A 12,121-nucleotide genomic window follows, 5' to 3' on the forward strand; every position below is an offset into this window, starting at 1 on the left:
ACTCCAACACGCGCACGCGCGCGCGCACACACACACACACACACACACACACACACACACACACACACACACACGGCATACAAAATGAGTTTTTAAAATTCTGAGGAGTTGGTCATTTAGCCTAGAGTCCTTTCTTTAGTTTTGCCATGAATGAGGACTGGGGAGGGGACTAGTTAGTTCTACATATCCACATTCTACATGTTCTAGGAACTGCTAAGTAACAGAATAAACCAAGACACAGGGAAATATGGGGTCTAGAAAGCCAGGACTGGTGAAGAGCAACCCTGATAAGATGGGCAGGTGCAGGCCAAGAGGACAGAGGTACATTTTAGTATTCTGGGATGTTGGAAGAATGGGGTTAAATAATTTGATGTTTTCTTCTGTGAAGAGCCATAGAAGACTCTGTATTGCCATGTAGACACTGTAGCCAGAGCTTTCTTCCAGGCAGAGGTTCCTGCCAATTCAAAGTAACCATTTGACACTAGCAGCTATCCAAGTGGGCTTTTGTTGTTTTTGAGACAAGGTTTCTCTGTGTAACAGCCTTGGCTGTCCTGGAACTTTGTAACCACAGTAGCCTTGAAGTCACAGAGATCCACTTGCCTCTCAAGAGTGCTGGGATTAAAGGTGTGTGCTAACACACCTGGGCTTCTGAAGTCAGGCAGTCCTGCTTATAATTGTTTCTTGACTTCTTTGTCTCTGCTTCCCTCAGCTGGATTATGGGAGTAATAGCACCTCCCATCTAAGGTACTAGATACTGACAGGAATTGCTGTGCTCTGAGTAGGGCCACAGTTCCGTGGCAGGTAGGATAGATCTAGAAGGTTTTTGTTTGAGACTGTTTTACTCTTGCCCCTGCTGTCCTAGAACTCAAATCAGATCTACCTCTGCCTCCTGAATGCTGGGATTAAAGGCATGCCACATCTGACTAGAGGTGTGTTTTGTATAGCCTGCAGCATTTGTTTCCATTGGGTTGGTTTCTGGAATTTAAAACATGGATTTTTTTTTTAACCTGTGAAGTCTGACTTTCAGGGAAAGTACGTAGAAGTAGTAGTAGTACATTTCCTTCATGGTGATTGACAGATAGGGTCCACCTCTCCACTCACCAGTGATACCTGCTTGCTGCTGTGTTTTATGGTCAGTTTCCCTCTGGTCAGTCATCACCTTCAAGATGTGTCTGTCCACAGGGTATCACCTTAACCTTGGCCTGGGAGGACAAGACTTCCCAGAATGGTTGGCACAACTCAGAATACACTCAGTCAGAGTTGGCACCCAAGCTGATCAGTCAGGTCATTCAGACTGTTTAGACTGTCATGTGCACACCAAGCCCATCTTGATAGCCATGGTAGCCCCTGTACCTACATAATCTCCCATCTCTGCTGCTTGGGTTTGCAGCCTGGGCTCACAGCCAGCCCTTCCCTCTGTCTCATGACCCTGGTTCATTTGCTTGTCTGAATGACCTTGTACTGGGTCCTGAGCTCTTTCAAGAGCTGGCCACACCCTTTGTGTGCTTTGTGTTCCTAGTGCCTGGGCAAATCAGCTTGGATCCAAGTGAGTGCTTGGTACATATTTTGTAGATTTATTTAATCAAGTACCACTTCAATTGCTTTTCTTGTGTAGGAGACAAGAGCTGAATACAGTTTTCAGGGGTTTATGCCTTGAGCTTTATCAGTTCTGTTAAAAAATTAACATAAAATGTTTCTTCCAAAGCACTATGGAATAGAGAGGTTTAAGTAATAAATAAAGATGATGTATTGCTTCATGTAAATTTATAGGTGTGCCTGGGCATATATGAATTGTTTTTAAACCCCTCATGCTTTGCCATATCTATTTGTCAGAAACAGAATAATCTTTGGAAAGCAGTTGCCCTGAACTACTCTGATTTACAAAATTATTTGCCTGGAGTATTTACTAGCCACTGTGTGTTTATTAAATTGTGCTGAGAAAATGAAAGAAAGAAAGAAATAGAAGTGAATTTGTTTCCCTTCCAACAGGATCACAGTTGGAAGCACCTCTGCATGCACTGGGCTGATGACTCAGGTGGTCAGCTCACCTCCAGTTCTGACAGGGATTAGGGTTGAGTCCCCCTCCTGATCTGATGTCTTTGTGACTCTCAAGAAATACACAGTTCCACAGACACTAACTTCAACATGCACCCCCACTCCTGGGTTTCTATACTTAAAGTGGAGAATCTGAAAGTCGAGCTGAGAAAGCAATTCTGTTTGCAGTAAAGTGGAACAAATTTAACAAAATCTGTGCAGATCAGTTACTATGAAAACTATAAAACACTGCTGAAATTTAAGATCCATGTAAACAGAAATGATCAAGCCAGCTCGAGTCACAAGACTCGCCAGACTGATTTGATTCAACACAGTCCATGTCTGATTCCAGATTGATTCTCAAATCTGAAACTAAGTGCAAGGAACCCAGAAAGCTAGCCAGTCCTAGGGAAAGGGATAAAGTAGAAATGACACAATAGAAATCAGTGGCAGACCTGGCACAGAACACATGCGGGTCAGTGAGGCTGGTCAACAGCCCACAAGAAGCCCCTGTGTGGTGCCTCAATTGGTTCTCAATAAGACAGGTGAAGAAATAGTGGCTGCCACAGTGGCATTGTCATGTGACTCTACCTGTAGGAAAGCCTGGTGGGAAAATCTGAAAGTGAACAGTGAATGCTTAGGAAACATGTTCTAAATGGCTGGTGTTAAATTAAATGCATAGGCTGTGACTTATACCCACTGAAAGGGTAGATTATAAAATATGTGAGTTAAATCTCATTCAAGTTGTTAAATCTGAAATAAGTAAAAACTAAACTAAGAAATATAACAGGGTACAACAAAGTAAATTATGACCATTAAGAAGGGGCATATTAACAAAATAGAATGAACTGTATGAAGAAATTCAAAGATGCAATAAAATAAATATACAGGCCTAAAAGAGAGTCAAAGTCAAGAAAAATGGAAAAGAATAAGGACCAGAAAAAAAGAATAAAAGGCAAGCATAAACATAAAAACAGTATCAGAGTTGTCACATATTTTAAAAGCATGGAACTTTAGTGGTGTGTTTTGAAGATGATGAAAACAGTTAAAATAAGCAGTTTTATTTGAATAAAAGGGATTAAAGGACACCAGCTGCAAAAATTAAAAGTAATTACTGTCAATAATTAATGTACATAAAAGATGCAGGGACATTTTAATTATGGCAGAAACTACTAAAGGGAAAACTTGAGTAAGGGCTAACCTTTACCAGGGTGTAAACACCTAGACCTGAGTCACTTGCATAGAGACAAGGGCGTGCCTCTTGGTATAACCCTTGTCCCTTCTCCAGAGCTAGCAGCTGTCTATCACTCAGCAGGAGTGTGCAGCAGGGCTGGAGTCAGCAATGATGGTGGCAAACAGTGCACTCGGGACCAATGGCTGGCTGTGTGTGGAAGGAGGGGCTGATGGGATTTCCCTTTGTCCCTCCCTAGGGTATAGCCAGCTGATTGCATGGTGTGGAGATTGAGCTCGGACTCTTCATGGTCACACAGTTCCCTATATCAGATGGTCAGCCTGGTAACAGGGCAGGTAGGGGCTATGGACACAGCTGGAACATGTTTCAGCCGAGTCATGTTACGTTCCTGAGCAGAGCCAGGCTCCAGGATCCTACTCCCTGCAGGCCTCCCATCAAGCCACTGACTATTCACCTCAGCTCCAGACGCCATGCCTTCAGAGTAAACACAGGGTCACTTGCCTGGCATACAGACATTCCTTCTACAGCCTGCCTTACTGTTGAGCGCCATCTTCATTCCTTCCCCTTTACCCTCTCTCTGCCTAGGATACCTGTGCTTCTTGGCCAGATCTACCACCCCATTCGCTCTTCATTGTCCCATGCAGTAGATAGACACCCTATCATTATCCCCTAGCTCGTCTCCAAGCTCCCCAAGTGCTCAGTTTATTCCAGATGCATTTAGAATTAGCTCTGCTTGGTGGATGAGAAACTTGAGGCTCAGAGAGGGAAAGGGCTTCTCTGTGGTAGGCAGAACCAGATCGTCAACCTGGACTGTGTTATGGCAAGCCCAGTGTCCTCCAGCTGCCTTGCCCAGACTCATGTGTCTCTTTTTACAGCAGAGGAAGCCTGTCTGATTTGTGTCTGCTCTGGACACAGTACAGAATAAATGTTTGTGGAATCTCATTGAAATTAAGGTCCCAACAATCAGCTGTGTGTGAGGTTTGGCCCTCTCAGCAGCTGTGTCCTTCAAGGGTAAAGTGAGGAGAGAAGCAGGAGTGAATGTCTCCTAAGCAGGCACCATCTCCAGGAACTATTAGAACACCCTCCCCTCTCCTGCCTTTGAGAAAAAGCCTTGCTACTGAAGCCCAGAATGGCCCTGGACTTGAAATCATCTTCCTACAGCCTCTCCTGTTCTGGCATCTTAGGCATGTTTTACCACTTGAAACAGAGCATCTGAAGACTGAGCTCAAACCATCAGGCCTGCATATAAGCACCTCTATCCACTGAGCCTCTGGATCCACTGATGCTATTCTTGTCTCCATGTTACAGTTGAGGAAACTGAGGCACAGAGAGAACATCACTTAGTCAGAGATAGAGCTGGCAGAAGTGGCTTCCCACCTATCAGGTTCTTATCACCCACCACCCTCATTCTCTTTGGCTTCCAGACTCTGGTCAGGCCTCTTTGCAGACAACCTAAGGTTGTCACCTCCTCTAGTTGTCCTAGGACTTATTGATAGTTTCCCAGGGTTCATTCACTGGGGTAGGTGTCGTACTCTGAATCCCATGGAATTTGCCCTACTCACCCTTAACTCTCTCCTTTTACTTGAAGAAATTTGACAGAGTAACTTGCTCCTGTCATTGATGAGCCATTGGGGGCTTGGGCTGGTGACCTAACCCTTCCATACTTCAGTTCTCTTATGCATAAAATGACTCCTGGAGTCATCAGCATCAGTGAGTTGGCACATGTCTGTGCCAGGCATCTTCGTTGTTTCCCTCCGTTGTCCTTTGGGGCATAAGTGTGAGTTTCTCCCTGATATGTTAGGTTGCAGTACACTATCTAAATGCAGATGCAAATTCCCCTCAGTGTAGAGCAGCCTGGAGCATGGCTGTGCTGCAGCTAGGCCCTACCTTGTCTGTATTTATCACTGGAGCTAATGTCATAAAGGGTGTTAGCTCAGACCTGTTAGTCCTATTTGCCTTGGCCTCTTTTGAGTTATTTTTGTAAACCAAGTTTCCACCCTCAGAGTCACCAGAAGGGCCTCTTGTTGGCTTTAAAGGAAAAATTGTTCTTCATGTCTTCAGTAAATCCCAAGTATGGGTCCTGGAAGACTATCCAAAGGAATAGGCCATGTCCTCCAGCTACTCTGGCAAACTGACAGGATGCCTTACTGTTCCATTTATTAATTTTTTTACTTTAATCGTGTGTATGTGTGGGCATGTATCACAAGTGTGTGGACGCCCTGGAGGCTAGAAGATCATTGGCTCCCTGGCAGCTGGAGCAAGATTAAGCAGATAGGAGCTTTCTGATGTCGGTTCTGGGAACTGAACCCAGGTCTTCTGTAGGAGCAAGTGCTCTTAACCAGTAAGTCCTCTCTCCAGTCCCAAGATTAGTAGTTTTAGACTTTGCAAACACATCACATAGGGAAGGAACTTGCTATGATACTACGTCAGTTATAACCTTTCAGAATGTCATCCACTGCTCTCCCATGAGGCCCTATGCCTGCTGTCTGTTCATGTGTGCCTATTCCTAGGGACTGATGTTATGGTTCGGTGCCTTAAGCTACTGAAGGAGTTCAAGCGGAAGATGGAGGATGACCATGATGATGATGACGATGAGGAGGTCATCTCTAAGGGTGTGCCTCCAGTGGACATCGTGTTTGAGCGGGACATGCTCACGCAGACCTACGAGCTCAGTGAGTCCTGTTTATAAAACGCTTGCCATTGTGTGAGCACTGAAGTGGGAAATGTGCTCCCCAGGTGGCAAATGGGGCCCCAGTACATAAAGCCTAGGGGATTTCAGCCTTCAGCTTTGAATCAGGTTCAGAGTGGAGCCTTGCTGCTGTCTTGATACATGACTTTAACAAGGTCTTTAAGCCTGTCTCCCCTGTCTGTGAGGTGGAGTGTGTTAGGGCAACAGAGTTCTCTAGAGATGCACCAATAGACTGAGGGTAACAATGTCAATGAGGGGATTTTTTAGGTGGATTGCTTCTTGGGACATGGACATTGAGGCCTATCATAGCTGACACAAATGGAAGACCCAGAGAAACCACTAGAGAACCTATAGGTTTTCATGATCCAGAGCAAGAGGAGAAACTGCTCCTGACCCAGGTGGAAAGGAAGTGGGGAGAGAAAACATGAGTTGTCATTCCCTTTGCCTTTTTGTTGTTGTTGTTGTTTACCCTGGGCTCCTGGTTGGTGATATGGTGTCACCCATATTTGGGCATAACTTCCCCATTCTCCATTTAACTATTCATAAGCTGCTTTCCCCAGAAATAAATACCCTCATGGACAGTTCCAAGAATAGTTCCTGACCATCCAACATGTTGGTATAAAACCCATGTGGGCACATTCTCAGGATAAAAGGCAGAGGAGTAAATTACCTACAACAGTCCCCCCACCACCACCCTCAGAAACACTCAAGCTTAGCTAGCCATTTGTCTTCATCTGTTTTCTGATGCTATAACAAAGCACCGAAGCAGGCAATTTTTAAAGACAAGAGTCTTCATGAGTTACAGCTCTGGAGGCTGGTGAGTTCCGATTAGGTGCTGGTTTTTGCTGTTTCTGGTGGGGGCCTGTGCTGCTGCAGGAAGGAACAAAAGCAGACATGTAGAAGGGGTACCACATGTTGCTTCTAGAACAGCCTAGTGGAGAAGAACTTACTGCAGAGTGGAGGACTCTACCCTAGTGCTGCTACAGGGAGGAAGTGAGCATTGCAGTTCTTCTGGAGGTGACAGAACTCAGCCTCTGTGCTATTCTGTTACTCAGGGGTCTAGAGCTATGATTGCCTTCTGAGTTGGTTTCATCTTTACTCCACCAGCAGGTCATGCTGGCTAATCTCTCAGACTTTATGAAGGCTGTTGATTGACAGTTCTCGTGGTGGCTCATATTGCTTCCTCATAACACAGTTTGGAAACAGCTGTGCATAGACCTCTTGTCCCCTCTTATGGCCTGTTGAATAGAAGGAGATATCTTAGCCATCTCCTCTCATTCTGACGGTCTTCTTTGTGTGTGACTGATGTAGAGAGCCTGCATCCTGATTGATTTTTGCCTGGCAGCCTCCAGTGTGGATGCACTAAGAAAGAAAGGGCAGTATTTTCTGAACAAAGACCTTTGCCATCATCTGCCTGCAGTCCATGTAGCAGCCTCTAACCAGGCTCCTCCCTTTAGCGTTCAATCCCAGAGCATTTAGAAAAGGCCTGTGAAAGGCAGGTACATGCCAATATTGAGTAACAGGCATGAGCTGCAGGGCAGGAACTGCAGACTACACGGTGCCAGAAACAGGCAGCAACTTCTCCTGGTTCTCTGCTGTGGAGCCTCGGCCACCATTCCCTCCCCCCTTCCTGCTGGCCTGGCTGTGAGAAAAGGAACAATTGTTGGTCTCCACAGGAACGTAGAAAATGCACATTCAGAGAAAGTTCTCAGGAGCTGGACACAAGGACACATGTGCCTGGGAGCCGAGGCAGGATGATCGATCACATGGTCAAGGATAACCCCCCCCCAACACACACACACACACACACACACACACACACACACACACACACACACACATGCTTTTTGAAAGGATCATTTCATTTATCTGAGTAAGTTCGTAAGTTCATTTGTTAGGGAAGGCTAATTTCTGCTGCTACTTAAAAGTGATGGAGGTGAGTAAGTTAGAGACCTTGATAGGTCCTCCTCTATTTGAATATAGCCACTATTCACTTTCCCTTCAGTGATCTAGCATGGAGAACCAGAGATTGGACACACAAAATGAGCTCTGGTGTTCTCAGTTTCAGGTAGTACTCTTCAGCCTGGCAGCAGTCTCCTTGTGGGGGAGAAGGAAGTGTTGTCTGTGTCTGGAGGTTCCACTTTTGTGCTTAGTGGGGGAGCAGGGAAGTGGCTGTGAGCAGCTGCCCCTGTGCGGTGGTGGGGTTCAAGTATGGTGTTTTTCACAGTTGAGCGCAGAGGCACGAAAGGAATTTCCCAAGCTGAGATCCGAGTTGCTATGAATGTGGGAAAGCTGGAAGCGAGAATGCTGTGTCGGCTCCTTCAGAGGTTCAAGGTTGTCAAGGTAACATCCTGTCATTCCAACAGTGCCGGTGGGATTATACACCAGAGAAGAAGGTGCCTTACTTATGTCCATGAGGCTACGAGCATGCTAGATCTCCCCCTCAACTGAGCGCTTGTCTGGTTCTGCTTCTTCAAATTGAGGCAATGGAGAGTGACAGTACAGCAGCTGCCCTTGCAGCTCACTCCTGGGTGAGGACGGTCAGCTACAAGCTGGCTAGTGTCTAATGAGCTGCCTATCCTCTCATTGGTGCGAGTTGCCTAGCTAGCACCTGGAGACTTCAAGGCAGCAAACTCCTAGGCCTAGTGCTCCCCTTTTGTAATTCAAAGCTATGTCTCAGCTCTTAAGGCTGGTATTAGTTAGCTTTCTGTAGCTGTAATTAAGTAGGCAAGACAGTTAATTATAAAGAGGAGGGCTGTTTGGCATTTTTTTGAAAATCTAGTCCAAAATCAAGTGGTTCTCACTGCCTTAGACCTCTAATGAGACAGCAAGCCCCTCATGACAGGAACACGTTAGTAGAATAAACTGTCATATCCTGAAGACAGAAAATGGTCAGGGGTGGGGGGATTGGGGGCACACTCCAATTTGGGAGTACTCCACTGTGACCAGGGACCTCCCATTAGACTCCCACCTCCTAAAGGTTCTGCCTTCCCAATAGTACCACCCTAGAAACTAAACTTTGGCTCACAGATTTTAGAGGATACTTATCCAGATCCTCTGGTGGGCTACTGTGGACATTTTGCCATAATGCAGGGTTTTATTAGTTAAGCTAAGTAAAACTGGGGCCTTGGCACCATCCCTGGGTACGTAGAAGATCTTTACTTTCTCCCACTATAGGCCATGGGAGGAGCCCCTTTCCCATTTTAGAAGGCAAGATGATCATGGACTAGCAGTGAACCAAACCACAGGTCTCCAAGGCTGTGGCTGTTTGCCGTGAGTGGGACCTTGGGTTCTTCGTAACCAGCACAAGCCGATTCCTGACTGTTTATGAGCCAGGTCCAGTGTCAGGCACAGAGGGTAGGTGCGTGGAAGACCCAAGTCAAGGCCCTGCCTCCAAGGGGCTCCTAGCTTCAGAGAGCAGACACAATCCAGATCATATGTAGTCCTAACATGCCAGGCCCACCACAGGGATGCACTATGAGGAATGCATTACACACCTGTAGGCATTAACACCCCCTGGAATGCACACTAACACATGTTTACCCTAGGGATTCATGGAAGATGAAGGCCGGCAGCGGACCACCAAGTATATTTCCTGTGTGTTTGCGGAGGAGAGTGATCTGAGCCGGCAGTATGCACGTGAAAAGGCCCGAGGAGAGCTGCTGACCACTGTGAGCCTAGCCTCGGTGCAGGATGAGTCCCTTATGCCCGAGGGTGAAGAGGCCTTCCTCTCTGACTCAGAAAGTGAGGAAGAGAGTGGCTGCAGTGGCAAGCGTAAGGGCCGAGGGTCCCGAGGGCACTCAAGAGCCTCAGGGGGTGCTGGCTCTCAGCCTCATCACTCCACTCCAGCCAAGGGTAAGGGCTGCTTGTAGCATGCGGGGGCAGCAGGGCCAAGCACCCTAGCACTCCTTGGCATCAGCAAGAAGCAGTTATTCAGCTCAGCAAACCTGGAGAATCCCATAGGTGCTCTCCTGATCTGGGGCCTAGCAGTGTCCTTTTCACAGCATTATCGTAGGTGTGGAGAGGACAGTCATATGATGTGATCCTCCCTGGTCCCTTGTAAGGTACTCTCCTTTTTTAAAAGCATGTTTTTACTATTAAAGAGAGAGAGGTCCATGAGCTTCCTTCCTTCCCTCTGTCCATTCAAGAACCACTCAGGGCTTAGTTTATAGAACACTATTATGGAGGCAGGGGCATTCAGTCTAATGTTCTCCCAGTTGGGCTATAACAACCTAGTAAACCTTGTTTTCTTGTTTGAGACTGTCTTCACTGTGTAACCCACTTTGAACTCACTCTTCCTGCCTCAGTCTCCTGGGTGCTGGGATTTCAGGTGTACATTACCTCGAATGGCTTGAAATCCTGCTTTCAAGAATGAATGGAAGGTGGACAGTTGATAGACTTGTGAATTTCGTGTTCAGCTGTACACCCCAAGACTACATAATGAGCCTGGGGAGGTCTCCTGGGCTAGCCTGCCCTGGCTGCCAAGCAGAGAAACCCTTCTCCTTGGTTTCCCCTGACCAGCTGTGTCCACTCTCATTGTAGGTGGGTGGAAAGTCCTAAACCTGCACCCATTGAAGAAGCCAAAGGCTGCCTCCCTGCGCACTGCTGAGTTAAGAGCCCGCCGAAGCTCAGGTGCTAGGGATGGCCTGGACACCAGCGGCTCCTCCGAGCTCAGCGCATCCTTTGACCCTCACAACATGGAGAGTCACAGTGGCGACATTGCTGTGATTGAGGAAGTCCGGCTCGATAACCCCAAGGTTAGTAATGACCATAGGGACTTATGGCAGGTAGACTCCAGTCTTCTTGATTCTGAGTTCGAATCCCAAGGACCAGAAGCAGGCAATAGCAATAAGAATGTCACAGGCTGTGGGCCAAGTGATGACAGTAGCTCCACAGGGAGTGAGTGACACAGTATCATTTGCTGCCTATGCCCCTTGCTAGGCCCACTCCCAAAGCTCCCATAACTTCTGACAAGGTGGTCTTTTCACTTAAGTTCAAGAGGCAGTTTGTGTGGTTAATTCAGGTAGCCAATATTGCCTCTTAGAAGACATAGGTAGTGCTTGGACCTTTGTGATTATCACCATACATTGAAGGCCTTGATTAGGTGGAGGGCAGAATGCTTTGCTGTTGTAATTATTATTTTGAGGCAGAGCCTCACTGTTGCCCAATTGTCCTCCAGCTCCTAAGCTCAAGCAATACTCCTGCCTCGGCCTCCTGAATACATGAGACTACAGACATGAGCCACGGTGTTTACTTACACTGTATTTAAATGTTCTTTATATTTTGGGGCTGGAGGTGGAGCCCAGGGCTTTTGCATGCTAGGCAAGTACTGTGCCACTGAGCCATGCCCTTAGCCTCAAGGATGCTGTCAGACATCCTTAAAGCAATAGTGACTTAGAATGGCCACAGCCAAGGTTGATAGCCTGTTTTCAACGCAAGGCCAGTATCACTTGGTATTAAATTACAAAAAAGCAAAATTGTACCAGTACCTTCTGGTTAGATGTCACCTGTCAAGTACCACTGGCACCACAGGATCAAACTCGTATTTTTCCATAAGTGTATTACAGGCTGGGCAGTGGTAGTGAATGCCTTTAATCCCAGCACTTTGAAGGCAGAGACAGGTGGCTCTCTGTGAGTTCAAGGCCAGCCTGGCCTATAAATCAAGTTCCAGGACAGTCAGGGCTGTTAACACAAAGAAACCCTGTCTCAATATAATAAACAAACACAAACAAAAGGCAGTTGTTACAGGAAACCCCTGCTTATTACATGATTCAGTTGGCTTTCACCATGCCATGTCCCTTGTCACTTGAAGATACCTCAGATTCTACCATTGCTTTGGAAACAGTAGAGGATCTGGTGTGAACCAGATCTGTGGCCAGTTGGCTCTTGCTGCTGCTTTATTCAGACTTCACAGCCCAAGAGGAGAAATGTGGAGTCTGGTCTGAGAGGATGCAAGACAATTCAATGGGATGGAAAACTGGCCTGCTGAGAGAATGACAGCACACGGGGATCTTATACCAGCCTCCATTCTCCTGTGCTGGAACAACTGCCTGTGCTTTGGTCACCACCCTGTTGCAGAATTGATAGGCATGGGTGATTGTAGTCTAGACTCTTTCCACACTTCTCTGTTGGTTGGATGCCTCCTGACACCTTCTTTGTACGTCCTCTAATTTCTAGAGCAGATCTTCCTTCCAGGCCAAGTTCCT

The 12,121-nt window shown here is 46.7% G+C and overlaps 1 protein-coding gene across 2 annotated transcripts in view; it reads left to right on the top strand.

Annotated features, from left to right (window-relative positions):
• The window catches only part of Gtf3c1 (general transcription factor IIIC subunit 1), a 68,908-nt gene that overhangs the window by 22,563 nt on the left and 34,224 nt on the right, over positions 1 to 12,121 (top strand). For both annotated transcript variants that reach the window (XM_027404695.1, XM_027404696.1), the window contains exons 7-10: positions 5,737 to 5,898; positions 8,143 to 8,258; positions 9,464 to 9,770; positions 10,458 to 10,672. In XM_027404695.1, the coding sequence (XP_027260496.1) occupies positions 5,737 to 5,898; positions 8,143 to 8,258; positions 9,464 to 9,770; positions 10,458 to 10,672 (800 nt within the window). The remainder of the gene's footprint in view (positions 1 to 5,736; positions 5,899 to 8,142; positions 8,259 to 9,463; positions 9,771 to 10,457; positions 10,673 to 12,121) is intronic.

This window comes from Cricetulus griseus, chromosome 3 (genome assembly GCF_003668045.3).
Source record: "Cricetulus griseus strain 17A/GY chromosome 3, alternate assembly CriGri-PICRH-1.0, whole genome shotgun sequence".
NCBI lineage: Eukaryota > Metazoa > Chordata > Mammalia > Rodentia > Cricetidae > Cricetulus > Cricetulus griseus.